Source organism: Varanus komodoensis, unplaced genomic scaffold (assembly GCF_004798865.1).
Source record: "Varanus komodoensis strain SLA01 unplaced genomic scaffold, ASM479886v1 scaffold20_1, whole genome shotgun sequence".
NCBI classification, from domain to species: domain Eukaryota; kingdom Metazoa; phylum Chordata; class Lepidosauria; order Squamata; family Varanidae; genus Varanus; species Varanus komodoensis.
The window spans coordinates 2,667,387-2,688,033 of record NW_025335587.1 but is presented as its reverse complement, the minus strand read 5'-3'; the positions used below and the strand labels follow the sequence as shown (position 1 = coordinate 2,688,033).

Below are 20,647 nucleotides of genomic sequence, written 5' to 3'. Positions count from 1 at the left end.
TAGTGAGCTGAGATGAATGCTGAATGTGTGTGGCCAGCACTTTTGAGTCTGCACTTCTCAATTTGAACTTGGCTGGATGGGTTATTTAAGGGTTAAAAAACTCTTACATAATCCTCTGTTACTTATAAGGTTGTGAAAAGGTTGTTTAACCCCTGAATAACCCTTGATGCCCAAGTTTTGACAAGCTGTAACCCTCTAATGGGAGCCACGTTCAAAATGAGGGCTGTAGGTATCTGACAAGTGCCATGGCTCAGTATGGGTGAAACAAAAGGTCAAAATATCATGTGATTGAGTGCTTGAAGTGATTTACAGCAACAAAGTAAAAATAATAAATACAACTGTTGTAAACAAAATTGATTTATTAATTCATAATAATAGCTGAAGCTGGGTCGTTAACAATAATCTTTAAAAGACCCAAACTGAAGAGAGAAGAAACTGCTTCTTCTAAGCCTAGCTTTCACCTGGGCTGACTTAGGGCTCTTTGGCTGTTTGCATATGCATTCTTCTGCTTTTGCTTTTTAGTGTAAGACAGTGGTAGGCAATCTTTTTGAGCACGTTCGGCAATTTGAGAAACTGTCGTGGGTGAAACCTTTGGTTTGCAGTCACCTATTTCTCAATTTCCTAAGAATGTCTCTGAGTCCCTATATGGGCTGAAGACATTCATGGAAATATAAGATGGGAACACCTAGAGGCCTTTCCTTCACTTAGAAATAATTGATTTAGTTGTTAAATAGAGAAAAATTAGGAAGGATAGAGGACTTCAGTTGTATCAAAAAGGATGTCCAGTGGTGCACTGGGATCCATGCATGACTCATTGCCTACCTCTAGTGAAAAGGGGCTGGACCTCTGCATTCAGTACCATCTGTTTTGTCCTCAAGTGTTCAGATGCTTAGTGCCCACTTAAGTAATATAAGGAATTATCTTAGTCATTTTCGGGCATGGTCTGAACAGTGACAGGAATATTGACTGAGCCATGCATTCTTTGCCCCTGCATGCCAGCGTGCACTGGTCCTACATCCTCAGTGCACCCTCAAGCTTGCAGCAGTGTCTTGAACAAGATGGTTCTGTGATTGGAAAACATGAAAAAGCAACTGTCCATGAGCAACTGGGACATTCATATGCTGGTCTTCCATGCTGTTCCATGTTCTGATTCATCTGTTGGAAATCAGTCTTCAATATAACTTGCAATGATGGTTGAAATCTTAATGTACTTTCAGCATTTTCAGCACCGTTTTACAAGGTCGATGTCCCACTATATACTTAAATGTTGCGCATAGTTCAATAAATAGAAGAAAATAAATAGTTTTGGGAGATTATCAGAATCAGGTTGTAGTGGCTGAGATAAAGGTGTTAAATTGTTTAACAGTAAAAAAAACAATGAATTTGTGAGATGTAATGTTTATTGTTGTGAAAATATTGGTTTGTTATATTAGGGGAACTTTACATATCATCTTGTACATTCATAAAACTAATTCATTTAGTTTTATGAATGTTAGAAGAGCTATTTTGACCATTAGAAGAGCTAATTTGGGGGAGCTGTGGCACAGCAGCTTAATGACTCTGGAACTGTCTGCCAGAAGTGGTTGGCACTTCAGTGGTTCAAGCCCAGCCTCCTCCAGGCAGAGTGAGCTCCTGTCATTCGCCCCTAGTTCCTAGCCAACCTAGGAGTTCGAAAGCATGTAATGTGAGTAGATAAATAGGTACTATTGGAGGGAAGGTAACCATGCTCCATGACATCATGCTGGCCACATGACTGAAGGATCATCTCTGGATCACAGACTTAAAAATGGAGATGAGCACCTCCCCCTATTAGCTACTGGCTAAGCGGAGTAAAATCTGCAAGGACTACTTTTTTGTTTTTTATTTTTGAACTGATATATTTTAACTTTTTCAATATTGGCAGTGGGTAGTTAGGCAATGCGTAGGGAGCTTTATGAGCTAGAGTTTTTAGCTATTTTAGAAAAATATGCATTTTTAAAGGATTAATGTTATTTATGTAAAATTAAGTGAAGATGGGACAAATTACCTGTTGCTTGCATTCTTGTTGATAACAAACCAATACTTGCAAAAACATCTTTACATTTGAGATTAGTTTCATGAATAACTATATTATGAAGCAGAAAGGTTCCTCAGAAGGCCTATGATAGAATAATTTTTGAAGCCCTCAGTTGGTAACACAATTGCTTGGAGTTTGCCAAGAAACTGTATAGCATTGAAAAAAATCCTGGAACTGATTTTGTTTGCCATCCAGAGATTTCTAAAGCAGTGAGGTACATGACTGTAGACTATCAACATGCCAAGTGGTTGGTTGGTATTCTTTGTGATAAAGAGGCCTATTTTGTTTCTGTTGTTCTCAGCATCTAAACAAGGAACAAAGTCAGAAATTTAAAAATCTGGATATTAACTGCATTTGTACTGTGTTAAATGTTTTAATATTTGTGTACAATCTTCTTTTTCCTGGTTCTTCTGTAACTAAACCTAAGTATGAGACATCAGAATAATCATATATTTCCTTGTTTACAGCAGATTCCCCTCCCTTCCTCTCTGTTTGTTTCCTGGTGCTGAATGAATGATTCTAATCCTTCTCTTTCCTTATATTTAGTAAAACACAATGCATATTGATGCTAACCTAGTCATGCTAGTCATTTTTCAAAAGATTTTTTTTAGCTAGCATTGATGGGTGTGGGTGAATTTTTGATCAACATCATGCTCAGTAATCCTGAAGCTGTAGCTGAAATAGAGAGGGAAATATGGTCCCACAGGGCTCTTTATACAATGGAAGTCAGGGCCTTATGAGAATTAAACAGTAATATGATTCTACAAGTTGGGAGATCAGCCTCTCCCGGTACAATGGTGTGAAATGAAATACTGCTGTAAGCATTTCTTCTATAGTAGTTGCCAGCATTGCAGCACACTGAATAAAACTTTTCCACATTTTCTCTCTCCCTAGTTTCATATAGTTTAAGTGCAAGTTTTACAGGTAACTAGTTCATGGGCCACTATTTCGCATAAATATTTAATATATTTATGAAGGCCTCTGAATAGGAAGCCTAATCTAAAACAAAGCTCATAGAGTGTTCGGCACACTGTCATAATGCTGTAAGTCCTAATGATACCGGGCATTCAGTATTTGTGGTATAGTTTCTAAAGAGCTGTATTTTTATCTTTTTCCAGTACAGTTCCTTGCTGTAGTTCTTTTTTATTGCACAGCTTTGGGAAATTTCAATAATCCTTATGGAAATTGTATTTTAACAATTTGCTTCAAGCTATACACACATGTTTTAGATAAGAGAGTTTCCTTTTTTCACAGGTCTATTCATTAACAAATCCATTATGACAATTTTGCATTCATTTGAATTAACTGCTGTGTAATTAAGGGAAACAATGCTGAAGAAATGGAAATATGGGAAATGTGTCATTATTTGCTAGCCTATGAGTAAAGGGCATCTGCTAAATTAAAGAGTGCAGGTTGTGGCAAATATGAAGTTCATGTACTGTTGCTTTGTCAGAGCACATTAAGATCAATATGATGGGATTTCTGCCTGAACCAGAAATCTTAAGGAAGAATTCACAGTTGGCCTGGGGTTTAGATGGAGAATAGAGAGAAACCTAATGAAAAAAGAAAAACCATTTGAAAAAGAACCAGTGAAAATTAATTAACTTGAGACCTATGATTAACCTTATGGCAGCTAATACTTTGTCATCTTCTTATGCTTGCAATTTCCCTCAACTTCTCAGTATCATATGTGGTTGTAGATGTATTTGGGGAGGGACAAAGGATTTTTCACTTTATAAGAACTTTCTTATTATTAAAGAAATAATCATTATTGCGGTTGTTAAGTAGGGCTGTCAGGTTTGATTTGCAGAGGAAGAGAGTTGGAAAGTACGGGTTTTTCCCAGTTCCATTTGCTAAGCTTACTTCCAAAGTAGGGAGACTGGTCTTATTTTTCTTGACCCATGTTCAACTAATAATTATGTAAGTCTGTCAATAAATGCTGGCAAAATATTGGTAGAGGGAGAGTATGTATGATGCATTTCAGAGTGAGTATCAGTTGAGCCATCCATTTTTGAGGGAAGTGGAAGTATTTTGCTTTCACTGTAATATTGTTCAATCATAGGCATTATATTTTCTTATATGATCCACTGAGGTTGCACACACACTTCCTTGGATAAGCCTTAGACTGTTCTATGGAATACATGCATACAATTGCACTGCAAAAACTGACAGAATTGAAGTTCTTATGAGTTTTCTTAATATGTGTTGATTTGGCCTTTGCTCTACTAATACATAAGCTGATACCCTGAATGAGCTGAAGTGCATAAAATCTCTGAAACTTCCCTTTCATAATAGCATAACTCAAAGGGGAATTGTTTATTGAGTACATGTACATACAGACTTTAAGTACAGATCAGACTTGCAGTTTATTGTATATGATACCAGAATACAAGAAGGAAGAATGACAGGAAATGTAATAGAGCTGCTAGAAATATCCAATGAACCCCTTTCTTTAATTTTATGCATTTAAAAAGACATATCTAAAAATTAGTCCTTTATATTCTTCTTCATCATTGTTCATTCACCTACCATGGGAAACTTTGTAAGTCTCCAAATGAATTTCATGCAACCTGTATTAATGGGCTTAAATTACATATTCGGACACTGTTCCTGGACTTGAATTAGAAACTTTTCTCTTCCTCCTCTCCCTTCCCTCTAAGTTAAACCTGTGATAAGTAATTGTCACACTTAGTGCCCTCGTACAATGCTAATTCAAAGTGACATGTCCAAACTGGCCCTAGTAACATGAAGAAACTTAACAGGTGTGAGGGGTGGATCTTCCCATGGGCTCTGCTGCACTTCTAACTAGAGAAAAACTAGAGAAAAAGTGAAATGAAGCTTGAATAAATCTGTCAGCAGTAATTATCTCAACAGCACTTTATGAGGGGATAAAGTAAGCATTATTGCTAGTGGAACATGAACACAGTCTACCCTAGTGATTTTCCCCTTCCGTCCAGTTAACATTTAAAATAAAAAGACATGCCTGATGTATTATGTATTGTTTAGACATTTTAATAATAAATTAAGTTTACTTCCTGTAAAAAAACCCCCTAATTGTTTGTAATGTGGTTGTGCTAGTTATATAAAAGGTTTAGAACACCAAAGAACCCCAAAATGCATACAATAATTGTTCATTTCAAATCATGTCAGTGGAATTTCATGCTGTTCTGTTACCCATGAGATTGGCTTTTTTATAATAAGATGATAAGCCATGGTTCATCATAAAGGGAATGAGACTAGCCTCACCTCTTCCTGAATCGCCTACTCTCACTCCAAATGCCAAGTCATTGCTGTAAAGTGATAGAAGTGTTTGCTTTCTGTTTCAATTAATCATAGCTTAGTGTTACACCCGAACCGAACACAGCTATTAATCTTAACTATAAATGGTTGGAACATGCTGGCCCCAGAAATCATGATGAAGTTGGCTTGTTTCAAACAAATAAATTTACCACAGAAACTATTTACTACAGTTTGCTTGTTTCAGCTGACACAAGAAACAGCATTCAGTCAAAAACTAAAACAAAAGCTTCTGAAGTGTCCCTTGTAGCTATGCTCAAGGATGAGATGGGAGGAGGAGCCTGTAAGCCTGAGGGAGGCTGGGTCATGGTAATCCATGTTTTATTACAATGCCTGAACACAGCCAGTGATTTTCTTTGGCCTTGCCACCATGGAAATGTCATTGACAACATAGACCTATTTGCTTCTGCTTTCTATATGGCTCCACTATATTGATTTATCATCCTGATCACCACCACCACATTACAGCCAATAAGCCAGCATTATCTGGGTGGTTCACAGTGATGCATAAAATTACACACTGTTTGAAAAATATATAACCCAATTTTCAATTCAACAATTCTTAAAATTAGGGGAGGACAAAATGAATATACAGACAGTCTTCAGGTTATGAACATGTTCCATACCTGAGAAAAAGGAAATTAGCCTTTAAGCCAAAAGTGTATGTAAGTCAAATCATGTATAGGTGGCCCTCCTCATTCATGAGGTTAGGGGTGCAGGACCCCCATGAAAGTGCAACCCCCCTGTGAATATCTCTACCCCACCCCCACCCCTCCAAACCACCAGTGTCTTCTCTTTGCAGCAAGAAATGCTAGAGAGATTTTCCTCTCCAGATGGGCAGGGCAGAAGGGCATGCCTTTCACTTCCTTTCTCTTTATGGTGATATTTCGGATGGTGATATGGTGATATTTCTGTGTTTCTGCTTTTGCTTCTTCTCTATGTTAATAATGATTTTCTGCAGTAATGTTTTAAATTAATAGCCTTTATGGCAGTTCATTCAGGAGTATGGGTTGTTTGTAACTCTGGGACTGTCTGTATTAATAAACTGTTACTACTACATGAATATGGAGCAGATGCAAAAATCTGAAGCTTTTTGCAACTTCAGATTTACACAGAATGCAGTAAAAAAGTTGGATGAATAATCAATCTGTAGACACTTCAAAGGACTGCAGGTGGCGCAGTGGTTTAAACCGCTTTGCTGCCGGGCTGGTAGATCGAAAGGTCGCTGGTTCAAACTTGCACAACGGGGTGAGTTCCCATTGCTCTGTCCCAGCTCCTGCCAACCTTGCAGTTCGAAAGCATGAAAATGTAAGTAGATAAAAAGGTACCACTTCGGTGGGCAGGTAACAGCGTTCCGTGCACTTCAGTGTTTAGTTATGCTGGCCACATGACCACAGAGACTGTCTGTGGACAAACACTGGCTTCCTCGGCTAGGAAACGGAGATGAGCACCACCCCCTAGAGTCAGGCATAACTGGACTTAATGTCAAGGGGAAACCTTTACCTTTAGACACTTCAAGAATTTCCAGTCTTCCACACCTGCTGAGAATTCTTCATTGCTGACATTGCAGGCTTCTTAACATGGCCTGCTTTTAGCTTCTCTTCTCAATATCTTCCAGAATGTTAGATTTATTTTTATGATGCCACCCTGTTAAAGTTTGAAAAGCAGCATCCTTTCCTTATGATTGAATAATAGAAATATTCATTTCTTGAAGACACTTTTGAAATTAAAAAGTTCTGGCTCATTGATTTCTGTTTGAGTCTATGATAAATTTATTACAAGTGCCATTATATGAGAATATTTTTCAGATGGTGAATATAAAATGCTTCTGATTACTGTAGCTTCTCCTTTATGCTGTTTTCAAGCAGGTTTTTATGGCTTCAAATTGGAAGTTATATTTTAAACAGCATGTAATATCAAAATCTCCAACTTATGCAGGAGTATAGGAAGTCAACAACTCATACAAGACCAAGAATCCGTCTGTTAAAAGTGAATGATTGTCAAATTGTGCCTTGGTGTGTACATAATAGTTGTGACCCAAACAATTTTCATTTGCCTTAGCAATGAGTAGCTGTATATTCAGTTGTGCCTGGGGCAAGCTGTATAGCATCATTTTCTGTTCCTTTGGGATATTTTACAAGCTTCTACTTAAAAATGTAAGTTACCTTTGAGGTAGTCTGCTTCTCTGATATGACCTGATAGTGAATGTCGCATGCCCAGCACTTTGTTTACTGTTCTAGTCTTCCTTATCCAATAAACTTTAAAAAACTGTGTTAATTGGGGAAACCTTGGATGTGAGATCTTGAATGTAGTGAAGTAATCATCACAATACCTCTATTTGAAAATGTTAACCTCCGTCACTTTTCTTTCAATGTACTGCTTAGATATATATTCAAAATCTCACAACGGAGGGTTATTTTTCCAGACAACATCCCAATAACATACTAGATGTTCCATGTGATATAAATGGCAATGCCAGCATTACAAAGGCAAGTGTAGATTCTGTGTTATATAGTTTCACTGATAATTGAGCTTGACCTAATGTCTGCTTTAATATTTCATTTATTCCAAAGTAGTCATTTCCTTTTAACTCTGTGATTTTTAAAATTGTGACTAAACTGTAATTTAACCTTGCTACAAGAATGTGGCAGCAGGCTAGTCCAGACAGGTCAACACTCACTTGGTTAGCTGGCAGGCTTAATCAGCTTGCTTTAACCTGAAGCAAATTAAGGCTTTTATGAATTCTAGCACATGTGATTAAAAACACTCTGGCTTGAGGATAAAAATAGAGTATTTCAAACATACTTGCTAGGCTTTGGATTAGCCAGTTGGACTGTAGTTGGCAAACATGGGCATCAGTTGCTGGCTGCAGAAGGGAAGGGTTCCCATGAGGTGGAACATTCTCAGTAAGTTACTCTGCCACTCTTCACCCCAGGCAGCATGCAAAATAGCCAGAGGACTCAGGGCATCTGAATCCCTTTTTCCTGAATGGACAGCTCCTCCCCACTGGAATGTGTCTCTGAAAGGGCATGCAGTGCAATGGCAAGTACATCCAGAAGGGTGTTGGCAGCCGCCATGTGCAGTTCTCCTCTCCTCCTTTCTAAAGTCTTGCACTGCTGGCTGGCTGCATGGCTGTACCTAGAGTGCCATGCAAGAGGGCAGGAGGAGGGGCAGGCATAAAGAAGAGTGGTGTGGGGGACTGGAGACATTTCCCTGGTGCCTTGCATGCTGAAATGAGAAGGGCAAAGCAGGGGGTGACAGAAGCTGGAATAGGCAGAGGCACATAGAAGGTGAGAACCCTGAATAGCAAAGCACTGCACTTGGTGTTGGCACATATTGCACAGTGACTGTGCTCCACTTTGAAGAGACAGGGATGTGCACACAGAGTAAGCATAGCGAAGGGGTCACTGCTGCCTCTGGAGTGGGACGGAATGCATCCTGCTCAGCAGACTGCCTGCTGAAAACAGAGTAGGACTAGCATGCCAAGGCTGTTGTTCTGCCTGCCTCAGATACCAGCACACCCACAGGAACCTCTGCTAAAGGAGGTGTACTGGAACATTCCAGAGAGAGGGACAGAGAATGGGCGAAGAGAAAAGGAGAGTGCTCCTACTTAGTCAAGGCAGCCTTGCTGCAAGACTGGTAACCTCCCCAGACAGTCCTTTCTGGCCCCTGGAGACTAATGTGCCTTAATGACACATCTGTCCCTTCTGTGTTAGGAGCAGAGTGAGATGACTGCTCCTTCTCCCCCATCTTACATTTCCAAAAGCAGGAGAAGTATAGATTGTTGCAACTGTTCTGGAAAGAATGGTCTTGTATATGGGAGTAGCAGAAGGTGCATCAAAGGCAGCAAGGCACAATACTGGAAGGCAGGAACCAGATCCCGCAAGGGGCATGCAAGATGTAGAAACATTTTAGCAGGAAGACTTGCGCTGCTGAGATAATATACTAAGGCAGACACCAGATACAACAAGATGCAGGAGCTGAAACACAACAACAACTAATTGGAAAACCTGTGTTGCTGAGGCAGCTACCAGAGGGAGGAGCTTGCTGTTATAGCTGTTCCCCCATGTCTCCTGGCTGGTATTCATTAGAAGGCTGAGAGCTCCAGCAAGGCTTGGGCCCAATCCTGCAATTACTATGGTGGCTGTTCTGGTTATGACCACCAGATGGAGTCCTAGAGCCGCCCAGTTCCTGATACCAGGCACAGAAAAGGGAGGAAACTGCCTCTTGACACTGAGTGGGTGTCATATGAAGGTGGTGGTAGTGGAAGGAGGGCCATTTGAGAAGCACAGGGTGGCAGGAAGCTGGAGAGGCTTCCACAGTGGCCCATACTGGATGGATTAAAGCAGGGCTGGCAGAGGATGTGTGGGTGTGCCACTGTGCAGTACCACCATTTTCATTCAGATGGCCTTGGTCTGCTACTCTGTAGCTTCCATGGGGGCCATCATGACACACTCATGTACAGTGTCAGAGGTTGCCCTGCCCTGCCCTGCATCTCCACAGAGGCATGCATGCTGTTGGAGATGGTATTACTTGCCCAGACTGCAGTTAGGCTGTCGGTGGCATGTCTTTGGTTCTTCTGTTAGTAGGTTCATTCTCCAGCCAGTTCCATAACAACAACAAGATTTCTAAACAGTTAGATTCTGTCTGCTTTCTGCTTGTTGAGCAAACATGTAGCATGCTTAATGTTTTTGAGCGGAGCCTCCTCTGGATGGGGGTTCATCTTGTCTAGCCTCCCATGGCTGCCCTGCTTGTGTACCCACCTCTTCCACTTCTGTGTGCAAACTGAGGCTTCACTGCCTCCTCTTGCTCATGGGCTTCTAAGGTGACTTCCTCTTCTGGGAGGACAGCAAAGGGAGGCCCATCCTGTCTACAAAGTATACCTTCTATGTCAATTCTGCAAAGTGCTTCCACTGCCAGGAGGTGTGAAATATGGGGTGAGGGCTCTTTTGATTTCTCAGTTTATGTCATCAACAGCTACCCTGTGCTGGCAACACCATGAAACATTACCTTGTCAAGATTGATGGTGTGCCCCCTCCCCAAGACAGCTGCTTGGATGGCAATGGCTGGAGTGTGGGCTCAGTAGAGTTTCAATGTCCATGTCTTTCTGCTCCAGCTCCAGTTCAGACTGCATTTCCCTGGTGATTGTAGTCCACAGTGCTTTCTGTCCCATGTCCACTCTTGCTTCCAGCACTGCCTGTTTCCAGTCTGGCCCTTGCAAGACATAGGGCCATATCCCGGGCCATATCCCTCCTTGTCTCGCTGCAGGAGGCATGTAGGTCAGGCTACTAGAAGATTATGTGGCAGCAAAGCTGTGACCTAAAGTGGGGTACACTGGTTTCTGGGGAAGCAAAGGCTAGATGCTGAAGGGTTGGTCTTGCAGTGCTAAGATGAAGGTCTCTTTTGGCAACCATCCTCATCAGATTTTCTAGAGAAGGTGACAGAGTAGGTGTTGCACATAGGAGCAGTGTAAGCTGTGCTTGCCCAGGCAGGATGGGGTTTTGGAGGTGGAAGGACTGGAAGATAAGGGTACTGGATGGTCTTCATGGGACAGAAGTGCAGTCCTGAAGACTGGAAAGGAAGGATGCTGCTTCCTGCAGTTTAATTGGACATGATGTCCCTGAAGTTGAGAAGCAGACATGCCCATTTGTTATAGAAGGGCATGGTTCTGGAGACCTCCCCAGAGAGCCTACTGTATATGATTACCTCCTTGAGCTTATTCGTGATCAATGATTATGTCCAGAAATAAGTCTGCAGGCTGTTGCAGACCTGATCTAGCTGCCCCTTTGTGGCAAATGAGTTTTCCTCCAGGTAGGAGTGTTGAGAAGGCACCTGGGAGGCTGTGGTTGTTCGGAAGAAGAGGCTTGGGGTTGGCAGCATCATTCCCAAAGTCCATTCTGCTTGGGAGTGTAAGCATTTGTGCCTCGGATAGAGGAAGTTTAGGCAGCTCCCTGGAAATGTTGCTATTTGCTTTTGGGGAAGATATTTGTGCTGCAGATGTGGCTGGTCAGAAGTTGATGGTTACAAATCCCTTGGTAGGTAGCAGAGAATATATGAGTGGAGGACAGTACAGAAGACAGAGTGGAAGACAATGTATTTCAGGAAGACTCTCCTATTTGTACTACCCTATGTTTTGTATGTGTGACCCCACCATGCAGAGAGGGAAGATATGCTTTTACATGAAATGCAAAGGCAGAGCAGTTCAGAAGTGCTGCTTGTGAAAACTGCAGTGAGTGCATAGCATGGCTGCCATGGCTAAGGTCACTGTTTGAAGCAGCATTAGAAGTGCTTCTTTGTTGCTGGAGAACAGCAGCAACAGCAATAACAACAGGTAGATGTTATGAAGGATGCAGAGAAGCCCGAGGGGGAAGGGACTGTAGATCAGCCTGTTGGATCAAGGCAGGCATTGATGCATCTGTTGCTAGGTGGAAAAGGAGAGCAGAAGCCGCAGGGCTGGAGCAACTCCCATAGTAGCTATTCTTTCCATGACACTCTGAGGTAGCTGCACACCAGGCCCATGGAAGCCACAATGTTTGGTCCAAATGATTAGGTAAGCTATGGTGAAGTGTGGAACCCATGGAACAGCATTGGTTCCTAAACATGAAACATACAATGCTGAAATACCATGGCTTTTTTCAGATGACTCAACAGATCAACTTGCACAAAAAGCCACCATGGCTTGTCGTGGGTCAAGCAAACCCAGCCAGTGAGGTAGCTAGGCAGAACTCTAGAGGACAGAAGTGCATGCTTTAAGAAATGATAACTTGAAATTTATTTATTTATTTATTAAAACATTTCTATGCCGCCCCTTGCCAAGGCCTCGGGGCGGCTTACAACATTGAATACAAAATACATTAAAACAATGACAATTAAAATATATACAGTAAAATAAAATAAGCCGCCCTGGCCGAATAAAATTCAATAATATTAACATTTAAAATGCTGCATAAATAAAAAGGTCTTCGCCTGGCGCCGAAAAACAAATAACGACGGCGCCAGGCGGACCTCTCTGGGGAGCGCATTCCATAACTTAGGCGCCACCGCTGAGAAAGCCCTCCTCCGAGTAGCCACCCTCCTAATTTCCTTCACTGAGGGCTCCCGGAGGAGGGCCTCTCCTGCTGATCTCAAGGGGCGGCTGGGCATATATGGACGTAAGCGCTCCTTCAGGTAACCAGGACCCAAGCCGTTTAGGGCTTTATAGGTCATCACCAACACCTTGAATTGGGCCCGGACTTCAATGGGAAGCCAGTGAAGCTGACGGAGAACTGGAGTCATGTGAGCATAACGTCCAGTTCCCGTCAGCAGCCTGGCAGCTCTATTTTGAACCAATTGAAGTATCCGGACCGTCTTCAAGGGCAGCCCCATGTAGAGCGCGTTACAGAAGTCAAGACGGGAAGTCACCAGTGCATGAGTCACTGTTGCGAGGCTGTCGTACTCCAGATAGGGGCGCAGCTGATGAATCAGCCGAAGCTGGAGGAAAGCGCTCCTCGCCGCTGCTGTTACCTGAGCTTCGAGTGAAAGCTCTGGGTCGAGGAGCACTCCCAAGCTGCGGACCTTATCCCTAGGAGGGAGTGCAACCCCATTCAGGACAAGGTTCAATTCACCTTCTCCAAAGCCTGAACCGCCTACCAACAGGACCTCCGTCTTGTCTGGATTGAGCTTCAGTTTATTGGCCCTCATCCAGCCCATTACCTCGGCCAGGCACCGGTTCAGTACAGCCACTGCCTCACCTGGATTGGTGGAAAACGAGAGGTAGAGCTGGGTATCATCAGCGTACTGATGATTCCGCAGCCCACACCTCCTGATGACCTCTCCCAGCGGTTTCATGTAGATGTTAAACAGCAAGGGGGACAAAATGGACCCCTGCGGTACTCCATGGCAAAGCTGCCATGGTGCAGAGCCATAGTCCCCCAGCACCACCTTCTGGAATCGGCCATTGAGATAGGAGCGGAGCCACTGCAAAGCAGTGCCTCCGACCCCCAATCCCGCAAGCCTATCCAGAAGGATACCATGGTCGATGGTATCGAAAGCCGCCGAGAGGTCCAGGAGAACCAACAGGGACGCACTCCCCCTGTCCTTCTCCCTGCACAGGTCATCGTACAGGGCGACCAAGGCAGATTCAGTACCGTACCTGGGTCTGAAGCCGGACTGAAATGTGTCCAGATAATCAGTTTCATCCAAGAGTGCTTGGAGTTGTCCCGCCACCACTCGCTCTAACACCTTGCCCAGAAACGGGATGTTGGCCACTGGTCTATAATTAGTGGCCATCTCTGGATCCAGTGACGCCTTCTTCAGGACCGGTCGGACTACCGCCTCCTTTAAAGGGGCAGGCACCCGACCCTCCCTCAGAGAAGCGTTAACCACTTCCAAGATCCAGGTTCCAATCCCGTGCTTGGAATCCTTTATTAACCAAGACGGGCAAGGGTCCAAAAGGCAAGTGGTGGGACATACTCGTCTAAGCACCTTGTCCACATCATCGGGCCGCAGTAACTGAAATTCATCCAATAATTCTGGACCAGACGGTAGCATCGGTGTCTCCCTTAAGACCTCTGACTCAATAGTGGAATCCAGCTCGTGACGAATCTGAGCGATTTTCTCCCTGAAATGCCTGGCAAAGTTGTCACAGCGGGCCTTTGAGGGTGGAATCAGATCTTCTTTCGGACCTGGACGGACCAGGCCTTGCACCACTCGAAAGAGCTCCGCCGGACGGCATTGTGAGGAGGCAATGGAAGCGGAAAAAAATCTCTTTTTCGCCGCCCTCACCGCCACAGCATAGGCCCGATAGTGGGCTCTTAAGTGTGTTCGGTCAGATTCATCCCGTGATTTCCTCCACCTACGCTCTAGCCGTCTCCCAACCTGCTTCATCGCCCTCAGTTCAGGAGTATACCAAGGGGAAGAGCGGGCTCTGCCCGGTGGGAGAGGGCGCTTAGGAGCGATCGTGTCTACAGCCCTGGTCATCTCCCCGTTCCACAGTTCGACCAGAGCCTCGACAGGAGCACCCGTCTTGTCAGCCGGAAACTCCCCCAGAGCCTTCAGGAATCCTTCCGGATCCATCCGGCTCCGGGGGCGGACCCACACAATCGGGTCCGCACCCTTACAGAGGGAGAGGTCACTCTCGAGCACAAACCTCACCAGGAAGTGATCTGACCATGACAGGGGAGTCAAGCATAAATTTGCCACCCTCAGACCACCCTCTTCCTGCCCCGTCGAGAAAACCAGGTCCAGAGTGTGTCCACGTTCATGGGTCGGGCCGATGACATGTTGAGACAGCCCCATGGCCGTCATGGAGGCCATGAAGTCCTGAGCCGCCTCGGTCAGACTAGCCTCGGCATGGAGATTGAAGTCCCCCAGGACCAACATCCTGGGGGTCCTCAACACCAGGTCCGAGACCGTCTCCGTCAGCTCAGGTAGGGAGACTGTTGGGCAGAAGGGTGCACGGTACACCAACAGAATCCCCAATCTGTCTCGATCGCCCAACACCAAGTAGAGAAACTCCAGCCCCGGTCTCGAAGGGACAGGAAGTCCTGTGAGGGAGATGGAGGCTCGGTAAACTAAAGCAACCCCCCCTCCCCTCCCCTCCGGCCGTGAACGGTGCTGAACCAGATACCCGGGCGGGCACATTTGAGAGAGGGCGACATCCCCCCCCTCTCCCGCCCAGGTCTCCGTTATGCAGGCCAGGTCGGCCCCCTCATCCACAATCAAGTCATGGATGAGGGCAGATTTGTTATTGACCGACCTGGCATTAAGCAGCAGCACCGTCAGGCCCGAGGGGCGACTGACAAGACTCCCTGGCACCCTCTGGCTGGGAGCAAAACCAGAAGTAGGGACAGGTGTCAGCCATCTGTCCTTCCTTCTTCTATGCGGACACGTTAAGTTCCCACCGCTGTTACGTCCTCTGCCCATCACCACCCCAATGGCCGTGCCGGTGCGCTCCCCAGGAAATGCAAGCGGCAGCATGGCCAGGGACGACTCCATAAAACAATATAAACACTATAAAATGATCTTGAGAATTGCAATAATAATATTTTTAATTTGATTAGTTTCTCATCTTTCTGTTGAGAGAAATGGCAGTGAAAGAAGCACTCGGTTATGTTAGGTGAATGTGAATGAACGACTCAAGTTTTAATTTTGATTCATACAGATCTCATACAATTTGATTTTAGTGGCTAAAAGAAGTATATTTGCCCTAATTCAAGAAAATAATGCAAATTAATGCATCAATGTATGTCTTATTTGTAGATGACCCTAGCAGCATCAGGGATATCTTATCCTTGCCATCGACTTACAGTTGGAAGACGATCTTCTCCAGCACAAACCAGGGAGCAGTCAGAAGAGGTATTCCGCCCCCAACCCTGCGTCTTATATCCAGATATACCCCTTTAAGCCCTAATGGAAATGGAATTTGTACTCTGAATTATCACCCATAAATCTGAATTTGATCCTCCTGTGGCATAATCTGTGCTGTTTGGTCGTGTTAATTTATGTGAAGAAAAAGAGAGTAAGACTGAAAGTTAAGAAAGAACTATCATGATGAAGCACATTTAAATGGAAACTGAGAATTACAGTATAAACTCCATATTATTAATGGGCAATTCGGACAAATTGCAGAAGTAGAGTTAGTTTGAAGAATCTCAGTGGATTGAATATTGCTAAACTGATCTTAACTTGTAATAGATGATACCATATGCCTTAGTTGTTAAAAAGTAGGGGAAATGATATCTCTTGGAACAAAAATATTTTGTTTTAGCAGCTCTGTTCATCTACTGACTTCTATGCAACAAAATTACAAAATGTCTATTATTTCAGAGTAATTGTTTTGATTAAGTACTACAAGATACTTTTATCTAGTCAAATATGCAGCTTTTCTTCAGAAGTTCTTTGTTTCAAACTGGGTGACTTTTATACTTGAATACAGGAAACTATTAATTAATATTAGTATTACATATTTGTTCAGTTTTGTGATTAATTTTGGTTTTTACTAAATTAGCAGTGCACAGATGTACACATGGTTAGTGACAGTGATGGAGATGACTTTGAAGATGCAACAGAATTTGGAGTGGATGATGGAGAGATGTTTGGTATGGCATCATCTGCATTAAGGAAATCTCCAATGAGTAAGTAATGCCATTCTTTATGTTGTAAAGAGTGTGATATTGTGCTGACTGCAGTTTGAGCAATAAGAAAAACAGCGGTATCTTTATATTCCAGTGCTGTTGGGACATGAAAATGAAAGTTTGTATTAATATATTCTGGATACAGAACTCCAGGTGGACAGATAACCCACACAAAATAAATTACCTAAGTTAAATAATATATTTAAAAACAAAATATAAACAATAACAAATCAAGTATGAGTTTATTTTAATAAGCACATATATTAATGAGCCTAGGAAGATTTTCTAAAGGTTTTTTTGAAGCTTATATAAATTGTTGTGCATGCAGGGCTCATTATTAATAATCACTGGCTAGGCTTGGCTTGTCACTTCATCTGAACCTGAGCAGGGCATGGCTTATTGGAGGGGGAAACAACTGTCCAGTAAGCCTATTACACCCATGGTGCCATGATCTAAATTAACCAACATGACTTAAACGATTATGGGTTTTTTTTAACTGTATGAACCACCATGCCCAGGTTACATTGTGGTCTTTACAGCAATGGATGACTACTTTCTAATCTTTTAGAAATCTAAATCTCTTGGATTTAGATCTTTTTTCTTGGTTACTGCTGGTTTCATTCTGTTTTAAACTTACAGGTTTTATATTATGCTTTATAATGCCATTGTGTTTAACAGTTTTAAGAAAAAGTAACACATACATACATACAATGCACAGCCAAAAGTCTGTTTGTAAAATGGGAGAATTATGTGACTTACAGGAAGGCCAGGGGTCAAAGCCTTAGCTACTCAGAGGAACAATTTTGATGTTCCTTTAAAAAATAACTCAGAAAAGTCTCCCAGTTCAAAATTATATCCGAACCCCTGCTCTGTATCTGCTAGCCTATTTTGTGGAAGTCTGGTATAGTCTGTGCTCTAGTTTTACACAAATGTCGTATGTAAGTTGGTTATATGAATGTTATGCCAAGCAATAAGCAATTATAATATTGCTTATAATTCTCACTATAGTATTGGAATAATAGTTTGATATGCAAAACAGATTTATTATTTGTATCTGTATCTTCATCTTCCAAGAACAATTTGGAAATATTGTTTCAACAAAGTATTATATTATCACTGCTATGTTTAAGATAATGCTGGGAACAATAGATGGCAAAAGAAGAAGGGGACGGCAGAGGATGAGGTGGCTAGATGGAGTCACTGAAGCAGTTGGTGTGAGCTTAAGTGGACTCCAGGAGATGGTGGAGGACAGGAAGGCCTGGCGGAATGTTGTCCATGGGGTCGCGATGGGTCGGACACGACTTTGTGACTAACAACAACAACAACAACGTTTAAGATGGGGACTTGCAGATTATTTTAATAGTATATACACAGAATTAAGGAAGTAGTGAAAGGAATGTTTTAAAAATGGTATATTAATACACATTTGTAATATTTTTCTTATTTCCTTTTTAGTGCCAGAAAATGCTGAAAATGAAGGAGATGCCTTATCACAATTCACAGGAGAATTTTCTTCAAGGTTAGATTGTAACTATGGATAACCTTTCCATTATGAATAGATAGCACACCATTTAAAAAAAATCTATTGGGTGAAAATGCAGGAATGATAAATAAGCTGTTGCATTAAATCCAATGTTGCTCAAGCTGACTTCCATTTGCACAACACGACTTTCCCTTGTTCCTTCTGCTTGTATTCCTCCAAAATCTGTTACAGTGGGTCCCCTAACAATCAGGTGCAAATTTCAGGCTGCAGAGCAGGCAAGGGGTGGGGTGATGGGATAAGAGAACCATTCCTCCAAGTGTTTCCATTTAATTGGTGGATGGTTAAGGTTGCATACAACCCATTTTGTTTAAACTCTGAAGTTGAAACATTCCTTATAGGAAAAAGTAGTTTGGTACATCATATTATAACTTTGAAAGTTTGAGGTGGTCATCCCTATTGATTATCCCTTTCACTTCCCAGCTACACATCTCCAAAGATTATGAGCAGCTGATGCAGGACTATAGGAGTATGTAGGCAAAGATTATTGACATACTTCTCTTTCAGCAAAGCAGTTAGACAGTGGATTTCAATAGTCTGGGTATGGTGTGTCATAGTAGGAAGAAAGAAGGCTCGAGCACCACCAGTGCAAATTATTTCTTAAGTTGTACCAGTCTCTTCCCCTCCTTCCCCCAGGAATGTCTCCAAAAGCCCTTCTCTGAGGTTGTTCTTATGACTTTGGTGAAGTAGCCAGTGTGATTCTTTCCGCTCCAGCACTGTCTGGTGGCCATAGGATTGCCCTGTTAGAATACTGTGTGAAGTTCTATGTGTTGCACCAAAAAAAGAATATTGTAGACCTGGAAAAAGTGTGAAAAGGAGCAGCTCAAACGATCAGGGTGCTGGAACTACAGTGGTACCTCAGCTTGTTCACAACCAAATCGGGTTGCAAAAAGAAATGTCAGAAAAATTTTGCCTCAAGTTGTGAACTCTGCATTGAGTGATGATCATGATTACACCCGTCTTCCCTGCACAGGCACAATCGTGGTTGTGCTTGAGGGGGGCGGGGAGATGGCTGCAATTATGCCCATCTTTCCTGCCCGAGCACAACTGCGATCACACCTGTCTATGGCTGTGATGGCGGTCACACTTGTGCAGGGAAGACGGGCACGATCGCGGTTGTGCTGGGGTGGGGAAGATGGCTGCAATCTTTGTTGTTATTTGTTACTTTGTTGTTCTTTGTCACGTTTCAAATTTTTGTGATTTAAAAAAAATAGTTACAGCACGGATTAACCTTATTTACATTGAACCTTATGGGGAAATTTGACTTGGGTCATGACTAATTTGGGTCGTGACCAGAGTCATGGAACAGATTAAGTTCATGAGCCAAGGTAGCACTGTACTCCCCTATGAGGAAAGGCTATATCATCTGGGATTATTTAGCTTAGATAAAAGTTGAATTAAAATTATGCATAGTGTAGAGAAAGTGGATAGGGAGACATTTTTCTCCCTCACTCTTAATACTAGAAATCTTCCCATGAAGTTGATTGGTGGTGAATTTAAGAGTGATAAAAGGAAGTACTTTTTCACACAATGGATAGTTAAGCTGTGGAATTAATTTCCTTTAAATGTAGTAATGCCCATCAATCTGGACAGTCTTAAAAAGGGATCAGACCTATTCATGGTGTATAAAATGATCAACTGCCACTAATTCAGATGCTATATGCTACCTTCAATATCAGAAGCTGCATGCCTAGGTATACCAGCTGATTGGGAAATGTGCAGGAAGGTAGTATCCTGCTTGTGAGTTTTCCCTAGGCAATGTGGTAGGCTTCTGTGTGAACAGAGACTGGACTAGATAGACTAGCTTTGCTCTTCTTATGTTCTTCTGAAATGCTGTCCTTCATTTGAAGATGGGTTTTCCCCCCAGTTGCAAACTGGTATATAAAGGAGGAAATACAGTTAGCTGAGGCTGGGTCAGCTGGTTAAGAATAACTTTAAATGAGTATAATAGGTGAGGAGGCACACCATTTGTTCCAAAATTTGTTCTTTAATTTGGTCTTGTTTCATGTGGCTTCATGCACATGAAGTTTAAAAGTATTGTTTGCACTGTCTTGGAGTTTTAGCTTTTAAGCTGTATTTTTCTGAGGAGTTTTACTGAATAAGAGAAATGGCAGATGGTAGATATGAATGTTTGGGGCAGCTAAGGTTTTTGTGCCTCTGAGAAACATGCAAAGAAGAAAACTGCATGTGCCACATGGAAAGCAGCTCTCAGTTGATGCTATTTTGAAGTCGTTCTGTTTGCTCCAGAAATTTTTACAAAGCCTTACAAAGCCTTTCTCCCAACAAGAGTCTATGCCAAAAGGACCTTCCCATTGTCCCTGAGAAGAGAAATAAATAAGAACAGAATTTCCTTTCTGTGGTACCATTTTTAAAGCTGATACTCTATTCTTTAAACATAATGTTTTAAACTAAATACAGAATGAAGGAGAAAAGCTACCTTCAGCCATGCCAAATTCATTTAGTTGAGATTTTTTTTTAAAAGGACAGATTTCCATTTGATTTTGTAAGGCATATTGCAGTTTTTGCCTTTGCAATAATAAATTTGAGAATCAATTTTACCTATGTTGAAAAAAGTCATATACCTCAAAAAATACTGAGAGGTATCTTTGTGTTTGTCTGTTGATTGAGCTTTTGAATGTC

At 42.4% G+C, this 20,647-nt stretch overlaps 1 protein-coding gene across 2 annotated transcripts in view; it reads left to right on the top strand.

Annotated features, from left to right (window-relative positions):
* Positions 1 to 20,647, top strand: part of FAF1 (Fas associated factor 1) — a 238,966-nt gene that overhangs the window by 123,642 nt on the left and 94,677 nt on the right. Inside the window, exons 9-11 of one of the 2 annotated variants that reach the window (XM_044429854.1) lie at positions 15,593 to 15,688; positions 16,344 to 16,467; positions 17,923 to 17,986. In XM_044429854.1, coding sequence (XP_044285789.1) covers positions 15,593 to 15,688; positions 16,344 to 16,467; positions 17,923 to 17,986 — 284 coding nt within the window. Of the gene's footprint in view, positions 1 to 15,592; positions 15,689 to 16,340; positions 16,468 to 17,922; positions 17,987 to 20,647 lie in introns of both variants that reach the window. The other variant, XM_044429853.1, reaches the window with a different exon arrangement.